This window comes from Kogia breviceps, chromosome 6, assembly GCF_026419965.1.
Source record: "Kogia breviceps isolate mKogBre1 chromosome 6, mKogBre1 haplotype 1, whole genome shotgun sequence".
In the NCBI taxonomy this organism is placed as follows: domain Eukaryota; kingdom Metazoa; phylum Chordata; class Mammalia; order Artiodactyla; family Physeteridae; genus Kogia; species Kogia breviceps.
Genome location: NC_081315.1, coordinates 26,048,467 through 26,067,050, shown reverse-complemented (window position 1 = coordinate 26,067,050; position 18,584 = coordinate 26,048,467). Strand labels below are relative to the sequence as shown.

Below are 18,584 nucleotides of genomic sequence, written 5' to 3'. Positions count from 1 at the left end.
TGACGATGTTTAATCTATTCTGATGACTTTGTGTTATTTTTGTCCTATGAAACCCTCACTCTATTTCTGAGGTTTCATGTCCTGTGATTGTGAACATTAGGCGGATTATTCTCTTTAGAAGACAAATGGCTCTTCCTTAGCAGCCCAGAGAAGGAAAACGGTAAGCTTACCCTACTTCCTTCCACCTGTCTCCGTAAATATGGTGGCCCCTCCTGGAAGCCGCCATGGGCATCTGAATGAAGCCTCCACGGCTCAGCTCTTCAATGCATTCTTGAATTCCCCCTCTGCTAATTACGCCTACAATGCTGTCAGATAGGTGAGGATGTACCTAATCTTCCGAGGCTGAAACCTTTGATTGGTAGAGTTAAATGTTTCATTGTCACATCTGCCAACTCAGGACATTCATTAAACATCTTTTCCAATCAGAACGTACCTGTTTCAAAACAGAAGTAACACCAGCTGCTCATTTGGGTCTTTTCTTTCATCTTTATGCAAGTTTTATTACATAAAACTTTCAGCAAAGGGGTAGGGTTACAGCCCAGGTGCCTGAAGGCTAAATGACCATCTTTCATTTTCTGAATGGGCTGACAATGGTCAGAAAGTGGTCATCGACCAACTTTTATTCAAAATGAGTAAAAGCTGGTCATATGAGCTCCTCTGTCGAAAGGAATACCTCTCTTCTTTGCAGACCTTTCCTGTGTAAATATTTTATTTCTTACCTTCTATATTCTATTTCTTTTCACCCTCCATTATTCTGTGTTAATATCATCAAGCATCTCTTTTTCTCTCGGGTTCCAGGTACTCTGGCAAATCACCATTTGAGGCACAATGTGGTAGAGGGCCCAGAACCAGAGCCAGTCTGTCTGTGTTCACATCCCACCTACACACTGTTGCTCACTGTGCGTGGCCTTGGGTAGGTTTTTATTCTTCTGCTGCCTCGGTTTTCTCATCTGAAAAATGGAGAGAATAATGGTAGCCTTTACTCACATTGTAGACATAAGGAGTGAATGAGCTAATGTTGGCACACTCTCAGAATAGTGCCTGACCCATAGTAAGCCTTGTGTAATGATTTTCCACAATCTGTATTCCACCTACCAACATACCGATAAGAGCCAGAAAGGTCCATGAACTCCAGATATGGCTTCTGAAGTCCTGCCTGAGGTGGGATGACCGAAAGGCTATAACATGAACACTGCTCTTTTTTCTCTAAAACTCTCAATTACTGGAAAGATTGTTCCTTCTGTTAATAATGGCCTCGGACTTCTAGTTTATACTCTTGTATTTGTTCATTTTCCTGCTCTTCCAGGCCTAACTCTGCCTTTTGGATAAAGGGAGATGTATATTATACATTATTATAGTCTGTATTTTATAATATATTAAAATGTTATGTTTTTGAATTCTGGTTTTAAACTATGAAGGACGGATAAATCTCTTAGGAAAGTTTTACATAAACATCGATTTAGCATAGCTAAATAGCTCCTGACTGCACCGAAAAGAAATTGAGCTGTGCGTCTTCCTAACCGTGGAGGGGAGGGTGGCACGAGAGCCCCATCAGGACCGCAGAGGGGATATCTGAGTCCAACATGTGAAGTGCATTTCTGACACCTCCTGTGTGGAGTTCCACGTGTCCCTTTCCCTCTCATATGCCATCTACAGAGATAACCATGGGATATTTTTCAGGCCTCAGAGGTTGGAAATTAAAATTCCATTTATACTCACCTGTGAAACTGGTATAAGATTGTCTTGTTTTCCTGCCGGAGGTCTAGCCAAGGGGGTTTGTTGTTAGCCATCCCTGAGCTGCTGCTATTGCCTTTGTATTCAGTGATTTAGAAATGCCCTAGTCTATGTGGGTTCCCTGAACCCATCACTGGGACACTGAGAAAACTAGAGAGTTCTTATTTGCATATATTATTTAGTTGTACATCATTTTGGATGACTCCTTCTACAAAAAGGACAAGAATCTTTCCTTCTGTGTCTCATAAAGCAACAATAGAGGTTCTGATGGTGGAATCACATCAAAGATAATATGGCGAGCTTCCCTGGTGGCGCAGTGGTTAAGAATCCACCTGCCAATGCAGAGGACATGGGTTTGAGCCCTGGTCCAGGAAGATCCCACATGCCGCAGAGCAACTAAATCCGCATGCCACAACTACTGAGCCTGAGCTCTAGAGCCCGCGAGCCACAACTACTGAAGCCCGTGCACCTAGAGCCCATGCTCCGCAACAAGAGAAGCCACTGAAATGAGAAGCCTGTGCACCACAATGAAGAGTAGCCCCTGCTCACCGCAACTAGAGAAAGCCCGCGCACAGCAACAAAGATCCAACGCAGCCAAAAATAAATAAATAAAATAAACAAATTTTTTAAAAAGATAAACATAGCAGTTTTCCATTACAGATGGAATGACACGAAAAGAACAGGGAAGCAAATAAAATGTAAATCACTGGCAAGGGTAAGGCAGCCCAATCTGTGTATTAAAATACCTTGGAGAATTTGAGCAAAAGACCAGTCATTTAGATGGGAGTGAATGAGAGCAGGTCACATGATCCGTGACATCCTGTCCACCTTCCTAAGGGAATCTGCAGGAAGTAGACTTGCCAGCCTTTGGAACATTCCAGAATGGATTTCAGGGGAAGTCCTAGAATAGCCAGCATTACGAGCAGGATGTAATTCTGGGGGCTGTGCAGACGTACCACCTGCCCCGACAGGCCACATGTTAGTGGCCCTTTCTCTGATGGACAGCAAGCCAAGCCATACCCATCAACCTGGAAGTAGGTGGCCTTTCTTTTTACCCACTCTAAAAGAGAGACAAAGATTAGAATAACCCAAATGTTCACTGCATCCATTTTGCCTAAGAGCTTTGCAGTGCTGCATTTCCTCACTGCCCTGTGCCATGAGTCTGTGGTTGGGTGGAATTTGCTCTTCACCTAGCTTTGGCATGGTACTGTCCATCTTCTCTCCCTAGTCAATAAGAGCATAAGTTCCATGAAGGTGGGGGGGGGGTTCGGGGAGGGGTATCGGTTTACCCATTTATTCACTGCACCTAGAAGGGTATCTGAAGACTTACTACTTACCAGACATTGTGTATTGTTTCATTTACTGTTTATTAAGGGAATAAAACCTACAAAGTAGGTACATTTTACATAGGTGAAAACAGATCAATCACTTGCCTAACCAAAGTAACACAGGTGGTAAGTGGTACGCATGGGATTCCAACACAGGGCTCTCTGTGTCTTGTATCAGGCTTCATAACAGCTACCTGTACTGCCTTGTGTAGGCTACTAGACATAATAAATTATAAACTGCTGCATGCAACAACAGCTATATTACTGAAAATTAGCTTGCTTTAGGAAAATCCTAACTGAAAGCCTTTTCTAAACAAATTCCAAAACTGTTGGTGTACCTTATCATGGCACCATTTCGTGTTCTAGAAATGGCATATAATTACCCCCTTTGTTTAGTAACTGAGATAAATCAGCGCCAGTGAGTTTGACTTTCTGTGACTATTTGTCTCTGAAGAGAAAGTGTGTGTGTGTGTGCGCGCGCGTACGCGTGTGCATGGTAGGGAAGGGGACCCAGACTGGCATTTAGTGGTGCTAGAAAAGAGTGGCTATGTTCCTCTAACAGTGGCTTGCCTTCAATTACATTATGATTGGGGAGACCATCTATCGCAATGACTCTTAAAGGCAAACATGGGCCTTTGAACTGAGAGATGCACTAAGAAGGAAGAGAGAGAATTCAAATAACAATGTGTAAGATGTTTGGAGAGTAAAATTATGGATGTTTCTAACCAAGAACAAACTAAACAAAAGTGGGAAATCTCCATGACGACTAAAGAGCTAAGCGGCTCGATGCCAGATTTGCCAGCAGCTCTCTCCAGAACTCAGTGGAACATCCGAGAAAGAATTTAAATGGAAAACAAGTCATGTGAGTTCCATACAGGATAAACCCAAAGAGAAACACACCAAGACACATAATAATCAAACTGTCAAAAATTAAATACAAAGAAAACATATTAAAAGCAGCAAGGGAAAAACAACAAATAACACACAAGGGAATCCCCATAAGATTAACATCTGATCTTTCAGCAGAAACTCTACAAGCCAGAAGGGAGTGGCAGGACATATTTAAAGTGATGAAGGAAAAAAACCTACAACCAAGATTACTCTACCCAGCAAGGATCTCATTCAGATTTGATGGAGAAATTAAAACCTTCACAGACAAGCAAAAGCTGAGAGAGTTCAGCACCACCAAACCAGCTTTACAACAAATGCTAAAGGAACTTCTCTAAGCAAGAAACATAAGAGAAGGAAAAGACCTACAAGAACAACCCAAAACAATTAAGTAAATGGTAATAGGAACGCACATATCAATAATTACCTTAAATGTAAATGGATTAAATGCTCCCACCAAAAGACACAGACTGGCTGAATGGATACAAAAACAGGACCCATATATATGCTGTCTACAAGAGACCCACTTCAGACCTAGGGACACTTACAGGCTGAAAGTGAGGGGATGGAAAAAGATATTCCATGCAAATGGAAATCAGAAGAAAGCTGGAGTAGCAATTCTCATATCAGACAAAATAGACTTTAAAATAAAGACTATTACAAGAGACAAAGAAGGACACTACATAATGATCAAGGGATCCATCCATGAAGAAGATATAACAATTGTAAATATTTATGCACCCAACATAGGAGCACCTCAATACATAAGGCAAATACTAACAGCCTTAAAAGGGGAAATCGACAGTAACACAATTATAATGGGGGACTTTAACACCCCACTTTCACCAATGGACAGATCATCCAAAATGAAAATAAATAAGGAAACACAAGCTTTAAATGATACATTACACAAGATGGACTTAATTGATATTTATAGGACATTCCATCCAAAAACAACAGAATACACATTTTTCTCAAGTGCTCATGGAACATTCTCCAGGATTGATCATATATTGGGTCACAAATCGAGCCTTGGCAAATTTAAGAAAATTGAAATCGTATCAAGTATCTTTTCCGACCACAACGCTATGAGACTAGATATCAATTATAGGAAAAGATCTGTAAAAAATACAAACACATGGAGGCTAAACAATACACTACTTAATAACGAAGTGATCACTGAAGAAATCAAAGAGGAAATCAAAAAATACTTAGAAACAAATGACAATGGAGACACAACGACCCAAAACCTATGGGATACAGCAAAAGCAGTTCTAAGAGGCAAGTTTATAGCAATACAATCATACCTTAAGAAACAGGAAGCATCTCGAATAAACAACCTAACTTTGCACTTAAAGCAATTAGAGAAAGAAGAACAAAAAACCCCCAAATTTAGCAGAAGGAAAGAAATCATAAAGATCAGATCAGAAATAAATGAAAAAGAAATGAAGGAAACAATAGCAAAGATCAATAAAAGTAAAAGCTGGTTCTTTGAGAAGATAAATAAAATTGATAAACCATTAGCCAGACTCATCAAGAATAAAAGGGAGAAGACTCAAATCAATAGAGTTCGAAATGAAAAAGGAGATGTAACAACTGACTCTGCAGAAATACAAAAGATTATTAGAGATTACTACAAGCAACTCTATGCCAATAAAATGGACAACCTGGAAGAAATGGACAAATTCTTAGAAATGCACAACCTGCCAAGACTGAACCAGGAAGAAATAGAAAATATGAACAGACCAATCACAAGCACTGAAATTGAAACTGTGATTAAAAATCTTCCAACAAACAAAAGCCCAGGACCAGATGGCTTCACAGGCGAATTCTATCAAACATTTAGAGAAGAGCTAACACCTATCCTTCTCAAACTCTTCCAACAGATAGCAGAGGGAGGAACACTCCCAAACTCATTCTATGAGGCCAACATTACCCTGATACCAAAACCAGACAAAGACGTCACAAAGAAAGAAAACTACAGGCCAATATCACTGATGAACATAGATGCAAAAATCCTCAACAAAATATTAGCAAACAGAATCCAACAGCACATTAAAAGGATCATACACCATGATCAAGTGGGGTTTATCCCAGGAATGCAAGGATTCTTCAATATACGCAAATCAATCAATGTGATACACCATATCAACAAACTGAAGGAGAAAAACCATATGATCATCTCAATAGATGCAGAGAAAGCTTTTGACAAAATTCAACACTCATTTATGATAAAAACCCTGCAGAAAGTAGGCATACAGGGAACTTTCCTCAACATAATAAAGGCCATATATGACAAACCCACAGCTAGCATCGTTCTCAATGGTGAAAAACTGAAACCATTTCCACTAAGATCAGGAACAAGACAAGGTTGCCCACTCTCACCACTCTTATTCAACCTAGTTTTGGATGTTCTAGCCACAGCAATTAGAGAAAATAAAGAAATAAAAGGAATCCAAATAGGAAAAGAAGAAGTAAAGCTGTCACTGTTTGCAGATGACATGATACTATACATAGAGAATCCTAAGGATGCTACCAGAAAACTACTAGAGCTAATCAATGAATTTGGTAAAGTTGCAGGATACAAAATTAATGCACAGAAATCTCTGGCATTCTTATACACTAATGATGAAAAATCTGAGAGTGAAATTAAGAAAACACTCCCATTTACCATTGCAACAAAAAGAATAAAATATCTAGGAATAAACCTACCTAAGGAGACAAAAGACTTGTATGCAGAAAACTATAAGACACTGATGAAAGAAATTAAAGATGATACAAATAGGTGGAGAAATATACCATGTTCTTGGATTGGAAGAATCAACATAGTGAAAATGACTATACTACCCAAAGCAATCTACCGATTCAATGCAATCCCTATCAAATTACCACTGGCATTTTTTACAGAACTAGAACAAAAAATTTCACAATTTGTATGGAAACACAAAAGACCCCGAATAGCCAAAGCAATCTTGAGAACGAAAAATGGAGCTGGAGGAATTAGGCTCCCTGACTTCAGACTCTACTACAAGGCTACAGTAATCAAGACAATATGGTACTGGCACAAAAACAGAAATATAGATCAATGGAACAGGATAGAGAGCCCAGAGATAAACCCACACACATATGGTCACCTTATCTTTGATAAAGGAGGGAAGGATATACAGGAGAAAAGACAGCCTCTTCAATAAGTGGTGCTGGGAAAACTGGACAGCTACATGTAAAAGTATGAAATTAGAACAATCCCTAACACCATACACAAAAATAAACTCAAAATGGGTTAAAGACCTAAATGTAAGACCAGACACTATCAAACTCTTAGAGGAAAACATAGGCAGAACACTCTATGACAACAATCACAGCAAGATCCTTTTTGACCCATCTCCTAGAGAAATGGAAATAAAAACACAAATAAACAAATGGGACCTAATGAAACTTAAAAGCTTTTGCACAGCAAAGGATACCATAAACAAGACCAAAAGACAACCCTCAGAATGGGAGAAAATATTTGCAAATGAAGCAACTGACAAAGGATTAATTTCCAAAATTTATAAGCAACTCATGCAGCTCAATAACAAAAAAACAAACAACCCAATCCAAAAATGGGCAGAAGAACTAAATAGACATTTCTCCAAAGAAGATATACAGATTGCTAACAAACACATGAAAGAATGCTCAACCTCATTAATCATTAGAGAAATGCAAATCAAAACTACAATGAGATATCATCTCACACCGGTCAGATTGGCCATCATCAAAAACTCTAGAAACAATAAATGCTGGAGAGGGTGTGGAGAAAAGGGAACCCTCTTGCACTGCTGGTGGGAATGTAAATTGATACAGCCGCTATGGAGAACAGTATGGAGGTTCCTTAAAAAACTACAAATAGAACTACCATACGACCCAGCAATCCCACTACTGGGAATATACCCTGAGAAAACCATAATTCAGAAAGACTCATGTACCAAAATGTTCATTGCAGCTCTATTTACAATAGCCAGGACATGGAAGCAACCTAAGTGTCCATCAACAGATGAATGGATAAAGAAGATGTGGCACTTATATACAATGGAATATTACTCAGCCATAAAAAGAAATGAAACTGAGTTATTTATAATGAGGTGGATGGACCTGGAGTCTGTCATACAGAGTGAAGTAAGTCAGAAGGAGAAAAACAAATACCGTATGCTAACACATATATATGGACTCTAACGGAAAAAAATGTCATGAAGAGATTAGTGGTAGGACGGGAATAAAACACAGACTTACTCGAGCATGGACTTGAGGATATGGGGAGGGGGAGGGGTGGGCTGTGACGAAGTGGGGGAGTGGCAGGGACATATATACACTATCAAATGTAAATTAGATAGCTGGTGGGAAGCTGCTGCATAGCACAGGGAGATCACCTCTGTGCTTTGTGACCGCCTGGGGGATAGGGAGGGTGGGAGAGAGGGTGATGCAAGAGGGAGGAGATGTGGGAGCATGTGTGTATGTATAACTGATTTAGTTTGTTGTAGAGGGAAAACTAACACACTATTGTAAAACAATTATACTCCAATAAAGATGTTAAAAAAAAAAAAAAAGATGCAAAAAAAAAAAAAAAAAGAAAAGAAAACAAGTCATGTGAATTCAGGTGAATGAACCTTTGAAAGACAGGAAATGATCCAGGTGATTGGAGTATACTCTCTCTTAGCGAAGTGGGAAAGTAAGTGACATATTCAAGTTCAAAAACACAAAGGGTGTTTTTCAATATATTTCCTCTCCTACTCCACTATTCAATATTCATTTCAAAGTTTGTTTTCCACGGTCAGTCCAGTTTCTTTCGTTCCTGCCATATTGAATATATTTTTCTCCTATGAAATACAACCCTTTCCCAGAGGGGTGTGCAAAGGATTCTCTTTTTAGTCCAGTAAAGCAACTAGTATTTGTTCTTGTCCTGTCTTTTCTGATGGGAAACATTGCTTTAACACCTATTCTTAAATAATTAATCATTCATGTATTGAGTACCAGTCCTGTGCTTAAACACTGCAGGAGATTAAAAGAAAAATATAAGGCTTTGCCTATTTTCAGGGGAAAACAAAACCTACACGAAAGAAAATAATGGCAACATAAGCAAATGCTAAATTATGGAGTGCAACTAGGAAGAGAGGCTTCATTCTTCAAAAGAGGAAGAAATCAGTAGGGAGGCCACCTTCACCATGGAGAAAAAATGTAAAGCTGAGCCCAAAACAACCCATAGGATTTAGTCACCCAGAGAGAAAGGACAAGATCGAGGCAGGGGCCCAGCTTTTACAAAGACAAGAAAGTGCTAGACCTGAGCCAGTGACAGCAATTGGCAACTGAGAGTTTGGTTTAATGGAGTTAACCTAGGTTAGTGATTAAAAGTAAATAGACTGTGGTCTAATTCTGCCTCTACCACCTACCAGATGTGTGATGTTAGGCAAGTCACATAACTGCTCTACCCGTCAGCTGCCTCATGTTTCAGTGGGGAAATTGCCACCTACTTCTTCGGGCTGTTTTAAGGATTAAGTGAGATAATGCAGGAAAAGCACTTGGCAGGCAGGAAGCACTTACAAAATGGCGGTAGTTGCAACCGTTCTTTACTGACGTTGAAGGGGTAGAGGATTTGATGAATGGGCACTGGAAAGTCATTGTAATTCTTGAGCAGGGTATTGGCTTTAATTAATGTGGGGTTTAGGAAGATTAATCTGGCTGTGGTTTGTAGGATTGATGAAGGGAAGAGTTTGAAGACAGGGGGTTATGTCAGGAGGCTGAAAGAGTCATTTGGCTTGATTTTACGAGGAACCGAATTAGGAAGGTGGCAGTGAAAACGGAGGGGGAAGGACAGTGCTCGATAGAGGAAAGGATCTCCAGAACTTGGTGACTTGATCTACAAGTAGAAAGACAAGTGGGGTTAGTCAGAGATGGTCCCCGGACTCTGAGGTGTAGAAACTTGGTAAGCATGTACCAGGCCGGCACTCACTCTCTGGACGAAGGAAAGCCAAGATGATTAGGGCAAGTGCTACAGAAAGTGGGCCCCAAGAAGGCAGGGGCCTTGTCTGTGTTATTTTCCTTATATCCTTAGCACTGGGAACAGTAAGTCACGTACAGCAGAGGCCCAGAAAGTACTTTTTGAATGAATGAATATATGGTGAGAGCATCGTGCACCTACAAGTAAACTCTGAACAACGATATAAAGTAGATGGTGTTCATATTGTGAGCGGTATAGAGCAGCCTTCCGTGAGAGGTCTATAAAGGTCCATATTTACTCGAAGAAGAAAAATGTCTGTTGCTCAAGGAAACATTTAAAAACTGTCCATCCAATAGAAAGTAGTAACTGTTGAAACTTGGAACACTGGTACAAAGGGAATTTTCTAATTCAGAGAACATAAAATAAACATTTAAAATAGGGGGGAAGAAACCCCACCTGTGCTGGTACGTATTGTTTTATCCTTTCCATCCTGGGTATAGGATAAAAGAAACCCCTTATTTGCTTGTTAGAAGAAGAAAGCTCTCACTTGAAGTTCTAGTTGGCAGATGTCAGTTGAAAGCTCTGCTTATGGAATATGCCGCAGTGTCAAAGTCTGTTGGATAATTTTAGACGAATGTGTCATGTGTGACATGGAAATATGGCATGCCATACATTAGTGATTTCCCAAGTGTTTGGAGCAGGTAGTAATGTGCTGGGAAAGTGCTCTTTATCTCTCCACACAGTGTACTTGTAGAGCAGTGGGGAAATGCTTTCGGTGGAAATTACTTTAGTCAGAAAAAGAATCCATTTACAATATGCGCCTTCTAACATCTTTCAGACAATGCATTGTATTAAAGAGGCATTTTTTGATTAATGTTTTATAAACATTTTTCAGCATGACAGCTTAAAGTCCCCGTAAAATTGTAAATGCACGCATGGTGTTCACTTCCATAAAGTCAAACGCCATCACATAGAGTCTAGTCGGGTCCTGTCAACCAGAGTGACACAGAATCAGTACCTGGAGCATTAAAATTAATTTGCTTCATTTATATCACTGCAGTGATCGCAAGATGAAAAGAGTCCTATATTTAAATTTTACTTGAAAAAGAAAACTCTTCTGAGTAAGTTTGTTTGGTTTTTTTGAAATTATTGCCCTTTTTTTCTCCCTAGTTAATGAATGGAGTGAAAATGGAGTGATAGTCTGCACCTGAACTTTATGATGGGACTGGAAAAGCACAGTCCGATCCTTCAGTGCTCTTCCTCTGAGCGCTAAGATGCTCAAAGATGAAGACAAAACAGTCACTGACCCTAAGAAGCTAACAGCTTAGTGAGGGACACACACACACACACACACACACACACACACACACACACACACACACACACACACACACACACACACGAAGCAAGCAGCGATAATAAATGCAGCAAACGCTAGGCCGGAACACGCCCCAGTTGGGTAAGCCTAGAGCAGAAAGGAGACTTGGGACATCAAGGATGGCTTCCCAGAGGAGGTGAGTTAGAAACCGCGGGCTCAGGGATCGGGCAGGTCAAGAAGTGGGTGGCGAGCATCGTGGGCAAAAGGAACTCATGTGCGAAGACCGAGAGGTGAGACTTCTAGAGCCTAGAGTGTGGGCATGGGCGCGGGTCGGGGAGAGGAGGGGAGGAAGAGGCACCACACCATTCATGGCTGGAGCACAGAGAGAGCCCAGGGGAGCGAGGTGAGACAGAGAGAGGTTTTGTACTCAGCCTGGTTGCAGACTGGAAAATACTCTTCAGAGGACAAGCCTCAAGGCCGAGAGAGACGGGCTTGGGGCGAGGGTGTGGGGGCTGGGGAGGGCTGACCAAGCCCTGAGGGAAGGTCACGGGAAGGTCACGGGAGGCAGTGGGCGTGGTCACAGAGGGGCCGGCGAGTTACCTGAGTGAGGGTGGGTCCGCTAGTTAATCTGTGAAGTGAGTGCTAATTGAATGAACAATTGAGTGAATTGTTGAAAGGGTGGGTGAAGAGGACAAAAGGGTGGTGCATTACAGGGGCTTCTGGAAATAGACATAGCGACGCTCTCTGATTTGACCTGAAGGTCAAGTTTTGCCAAATTCGTGGCCAGGTGACGGGAATCACAGTGTGGTGAGCGCAGTGGCCCTCACAGTTCCAGGACTGTCTCTATTGCATGTCCAGGGTTCGTCCTGATAGTGCTGGAAACATGGCAAAGATGCCCTAGAACAGAGATCGTAAACTCGCCGCTTCCAAACATCGTCAGGGTGGCCTGGACCACTCGGACGTGGAATCGTAGAATAGTTACCTCCCCCTCCACCCCCCACCCTCCACTTCTCCCAACTTCTCTTCCTACTCTGACCCTCGAGAAAATGAAAATGCACAGGGTGGAAGCTGCCAGGAGGGCGGATAGGGAGAAACTGAAGAAGAGCAGGGGAAAGGCTGAGATATAAAGAAGAGATTGCAAAGAAACTATAATTGAAAAGGAAAGTGGATAATTGAATGATCGGGAAGTAAGGTAGAGTTTCAGACAGAGGCAACTGAAAGGTTTCCAAAACAAATAGCTAGACTTGAATCTCTGGAGTCCCCCTCCCCTCACCCGGGGATTAGCCGGTGGTGAATCCACCCTGAGAGAGTGAGAAGCAAAGACGCAGCAAAGGGACCTGGCCCCTAATCTCTGGAAGCTAACTTTTTCTCCCCGATGTGATTTTCAATCATATTTTTAACATTAGTCACTGAGAGTGGTGGTGACGGGAAATCTGACTAACAATTATCAAGAAGGTATTGCGGGCGCACAAAGTGGCGAAGAGAAGTCCCCACTTCATTCGAGAGAGGTCTACAGCAGAGGCCAGTCATGGGGGAGCCCTCTCTTCTCCAGGCGAAGTGGAGGGCGGATGCAAAGCCAAGTGAGAGAGGGCCTGTGTCTCCAGGGTGAGTCAGGCAAACACGCCACGCCGTCAACATAGGGCACTAAAACAGTGTGGGAAAGCGGGGAGGGGACAGTGAGGAAATGAAGGAGTCATAAGTGCAGGAAGTAGCCGGAGCTGGGGGAACAAAGGAAGAAGTCGGGGTTCTCAGAACCTAGAAGTCTGGAGAGGAAATAGGGGTCAGACCTTCAAGGAGGGGCACGATGGCCTAGCCACTGGGGCCGAACCCCAGGCCCCTGCTTCTTCTCCAGCCTTCCTCTAGTGTCCAGGGGGCCACCTGCTGACGAGGAGGAGTGATGTTTGCAGAGTCCCAGCCCGGTCTGTACAGAAGAGTGTGTTCAAAGATGAGACGGAATTGCCGAAGAACCAGCCCGGGACCAGAAGAGAACTTCATACAAAGTGATAGCAGGGTCCACAGAAGGTAGAAGTTCACTTGTACACCGGAAGTTTCTCAAAGGCAGTGTCAGCCTGGGGTTCCCTTGCCACTGTTGGGGTAGGCCTCGCAGTTACTGAGCTCCTTGCTGCTGTGAAATCACAGGAATACCCCGGTGTGGGTAGCAGGGGAGTGTGAGGTCTGCTGCCCCCGGAAGTGCTCCTGGGAGGGTTAGGAGCCCAAGGGGAGCGAGTTCCGAAAGGACTTCTGCACTAGAAAGCTCTTTGCATCCCAGGCCCTCTTCCGCTTCATGGAGCTTCCATGCCTGTGGCATCTTGAACTGAAGACCTCGGAGGCCTTGACCCTTACCTGACACAGAGAACTGGAAACCCAGGTGGCCTGGATTGCAGTAAAGACTCCACCACTTGGGAAAGTTTTCTAACCACTAATGAGGCGTTTCAGTCTCCTCATTAGTAAAATAGTGCAAACCATAGGTTTCATCAACCACCGAGAGTCGTTGTCTGTTCATATGGGAGAGCCCTTGACAGCACCCGGCATCTAGTAAGCGCTCACTGCATACAAACCTTATTACTGCTATCTTTTCATCACACTACGGTGAATTGACGTCGCTTCCATTAAGATACCTTGTGAACTTGCATATTGGAGCAGCAGCCCTGTGACCATATCTGTGAGCTTGTTTGAGCTTGCTGAATAACGACCCAGAGCCTGCCTGAACTTAGCCAAGAATGTGTAACTCAGGTGATTTAGCCCAGCAGCCATCGTCCTCGAATTTGGGGTCAGAGACCCCTGCTCTGACTATTTTTTAGAGACAGATACCTCCATATTTCTATCATTTGCTTGCTTTAGCCCCACTATTACTCCATGCCACCCCCTAACTCCTTCACATCATCCTTTTGGGCCAAATAACCTTTCCTGAAAACAGGAGTAGTATTTGTTCACGTCTTCTTCATTTCTCATTGTAGTAACTTTCTGGGACTACAATTTTTTTTTTTTAGATTTTATTCATTTTATTTATTTATTTATTTATTTTTTGGCTGCATTGGGTCTTTGTTGTTGCATGTGGGCTTTAGTTGTGGCGAATGGAGGCTACTCTTTGTTGCAGTGCGCGCGCTTCTTATTGTGGTGGCTCCTCTTGTTGCAGAGCACAGGCTCTAGGCACGTGGGCTTCAGTAGCTGTGGCACACGGGCTCAGTAGTTGCGGCTCGCAGGACTCTAGAGTGCAGGCTCAGCGCACAGGCTTAGTTGTTCTGCAGCATGTGGGATCTTCCCGGACCAGGGCTCGAACCTGCGTCCCCTGCATTGGCAGGTGGATTCTTAACCACTGCGCCACCAGGGAAGCCCTCTGGGACTATAATATGAAATGCTGCTTTTCAACATCTAACACTGATCTAATTCAAATCCAATAAGTGGATTAAGCATATTACTTTTAAAAAGAAAACTCCTTTGTTCTTTATATTAGTGAGAAGACAGAAACTGTGCAAAAATCTAAATGCATACGCTTGAAGCTTTGAGAGACTTTGTTTGGGAAGAGTTAAGTGTTTGCAGTTTATGGCAATGATATGCGAGGCTATGAAGAAGAAAGCAGCCATGAAATACATTTTTGCATAAAGGTTTGAAATTTATAAGAAGGTAAAAATAATTGAAAAAGCAGAGCTTTCCTCACCGGACTATCATAAAACATTATTTATGTGCCATCATTGTGTGTATTTAGGAGCCTGGGTCCTTTTCAGTGGTTGTTCTCAAAGAAACAAAAAGAAAGCTAAGCTGTTAAAACTATTCAGTTGAAAAACTGATGTACATACACAGCCATACTGACAACTGGACCACATTAAAGCAATTGGTGATAATAGTCAAATCACCAGTGTCTGAATTCTGTTACAGAAGCTTAATAGTTTTATATGTTAGGCAGCTGCTTACAAAATATGCACGCCTTGTCCTGGATATAACAGAGCGGTAGACTCAGAAGTAGTATTCATTTACCTGAGTTCCGTTACTTCACTGTGGAGTTTAATCATTCAGCACAGGTTTTAGAATTCATCTGCCATATACAATACTGCTTAAAGCACTTCGAGATTCTTGGCCAAAAGAGAATATGCAAAAACCTTTATTAATGTCTGTTTGGCTAAAGTACCCTCCTACTTATAGCCGTATATACCACACTTTATCTTACCATATCCTTTCAGCCCCAGAGTGAACCTGGGGGCTGTGAAATGGTGCCAGGCAGGCTTTCCTAAAGAACAATAGAGTGTTTCACTACTAAGCAAGAAAAGATCCTTTTTTTAAAAAACTGTGGTATAGTTGCTTTACAGTGTTGTACAGAAAAGATCCATTTTTAACCTCTACCTTACCAGTATGCCTCAGCCTTCTTGAAGAAACTCTATTCTGAAATCTGAAAGAGAAATTAAGGAAACTCTCCCATTTACCATTGCAACAAAAAGAATAAAATACCTAGGAATAAACCTTCCTAGGGAGACAAAAGACCTGTATGCAGAAAACTATAAGACACTGATGAAAGAAATTAAAGATGATACCACCAGATGGAGAGATATACCATGTTCTTGGATTGGAAGAATCAATATTGTGAAAATGACTATACTACCCAAAGCAATCTGCAGATTCAATGCAATCCCTATCAAATTACCAATGGCATTTTTTACGGAACTAGAACAAAACATCTTAAAATTTGTATGGAGACACAAAAGACCCTGAATAGCCAAAGCAGTCTTGAGGGAAAAAAATGGAGCTGGAGGAATCAGACTCACTGACTTCAGGCTATACTACAAAGTTACAGTAATCAAGACAATATGGTACTGCCACAAAAACAGAAACATAGATCAATGGAACAAGATAGAAAGCCCAGAGATAAACCCACACATCTATGGTCAACTAATCTATGACAAAGGAGGCAAGGATATACAATGGAGAAAAGACAGTCTCTTCAATAAGTAGTGCAGGGAAAACAGCTACATGTAAAAGAATGAAATTAGAACACTCCCTAACACCATGCACAAAAATAAACTCAAAATGGGTTCGAGACCTAAATGTAAGACCAGACACTATAAAACTCTTAGAGGAAAACATAGGAAGAACACTCTTTGACATAAATCACAGCCAGATCTTTTTTGATCCACCTCCTAGAGTAATGGAAATAAAAACAAAAATAAACAAATGGGACCTAATGAAACTTCAAAGCTTTTGCACAGCAAAGGAAACCATAAACAAGACGAAAAGACAACCCTCAGAATGGGAGAAAATATTTGCACACGAATCAACAGACAAAGGAGTGATCTCCAAAATATATAAACAGCTCATGCAGCTCAATATCAAGAAAACAAACAACCCAGTCCAAAAATGGACAGAAGACCTAAATAGACATTTCTCCAAAGAAGACATACAGATGGCCAAGAAGCACATGAAAAGCTGCTCAACATCACTAATTATTAGTGAAATGCAAATCAAAACTACAACAAGGTATCATGTCACACCAGTTAGAATGGGCATCATCAGAAAATCTACAAACAACAAATGCTGGAGAGGGTGTGGAGAAAAGGGAACCCTCTTGCACTGTTGGTGGGAACATAAATTGATACAGACACCACGGAGAACAGTATGGAGGTTCCTTAAAAAACTAAAAATAGAATTACTATATGATCCAGCGATCCCACTACTGGGCATATACCCAGAGAAAACCATAATTCAAAAAGATACATGCACCCCAGTGTTCATTGCAGCACTATTTACAATAGCCAGGTCATGGAAGCAACCTGAATGCCCATAGACAGACGAATGGATAAAGAAGATGTGGTACATATATACTATGGAATATTACTCAGCCATAAAAAGGAACGAAATTGGGTCATTTGTAGAGATGTGGATGGACCTAGAGACTGTCATACAGGGTGAAGTAAGTCAGAAAGAGAAAAACAAATATCGTATATTAACGCATATATGTGGAACCTAGAAAAATGGTACAGATGAACCTGTTTGCAGGGCAGAAATTGAGACACGGATGTAGAGAACAAATGTATGGACACCAAGGGGTGAAAGCGGTGGGGGGGGGGGTGATGAATTGGGTGATTGGGATTGACATGTATACACTAATGTGTATAAAATTGATGACTAATAAGGACCTGCTATATAAAAAAATAAATAAAATTAAATTAAAAAAAAAAAAAAAGAAACTCTATTCCCCACTATCTCCTCTCCTCTCCTTGTTAGACAGGCTGCTAACTTGCAGTGAGAGTTACTGGTGCCCTTGAACTGACCACCTTTTCAGTTTTAATCTGTTCTAAGTAGAGCTTGGAGGTTTACACAGTGAAAGGAAGATGGAAAGATTTGGTGACGTCGTTCCAGACGTTCCCTTTTTAGTTCTCTGAATATACACAAGGGAAAGACGGCGCAATCTGAAGTCCAGTTTTAACGGCGTATGTCTTTAGTTTGATGACAGACTGAATTTGCCTCTAGGTTTTCTGTCTTCTTTGTTCATCAGGGATTCCAATGCTGAAGATCGTGTTTGCAGGCCATGAGTACCTCTCTTTAATATCCGTCCCCTTGCTGATCTACCACCCAGTGCAGATCCTTCTGGGAAGTGTGTTGGTGCCAACAATAAAGTCTTGGATGGTGTCAAGGCAGAAGGTGAGACTCTAGAAGAATCTTATTTGGATCCAAGTCAGACTGAAATGCTATTTCTGAATCTTAGCTGTTCATATGCTTTAACTTTTGCACATATAGCCTTGCTCTCAAGTACACATTTTCTTAACTAAATACGATAATAATGACGCATCAATCCAATTCAATTTGAACAAGACGATTGAGGGCTAATTGTTCTATATTGTTATAACAGCACGATGATACTTAAAAGGTAGTTTTTAAAGGCCCTTTTTAATTTGCTCATATTGAAGGGCGTATTGCAGTGGATTAAAGCTTCAGTAAATATACTCAAAATATATGTGCTTGGGTGCTCACCATCTTTGCCCACCTGATCATTCGTATGTGTCCTGATTTCACATGCCTTTCTAAATATGATAGCACCTGGATTTATCCAGAGTGTCTACTTTATTTTTAATTTTCCAGACACATAATAGCAAAGGAGGCCACACAAGGACGTCAATTTCACCACATGTGGCTCAGAAGTCTTGTTACTTATTTGGTATTTGTGGATTTGATTTTCTAAATTATCAGCCAAAATAAAATAAACTGAGTGACTCATACAAAATTTAGATGCAGCACCTACCACGGAAGTGCCCTCAGAGCTGGTTTCTTCCCAGTGGCTCAGACTTTGCAAGACTTCTTTCGCCCGCTCACAAGGTGGCAAGGAGACAGCCAGTGACAGAGCACTGTGCACCGTAGC

The 18,584-nt window shown here is 41.5% G+C and overlaps 1 protein-coding gene across 5 annotated transcripts in view; it reads left to right on the top strand.

Annotated features, from left to right (window-relative positions):
- Positions 1-18,584, top strand: part of SLC10A7 (solute carrier family 10 member 7) — a 277,474-nt gene that overhangs the window by 245,140 nt on the left and 13,750 nt on the right. For 4 of the 5 annotated variants that reach the window (XM_059065748.2, XM_067035615.1, XM_067035616.1 and 1 more), the window contains one exon: positions 17,724-17,869. The exons of the other annotated variant lie outside the window; for it this stretch is intronic. In XM_059065748.2, the coding sequence (XP_058921731.1) occupies positions 17,724-17,869 (146 nt within the window). The remainder of the gene's footprint in view (positions 1-17,723; positions 17,870-18,584) is intronic. 5 annotated transcript variants of the gene reach the window in all.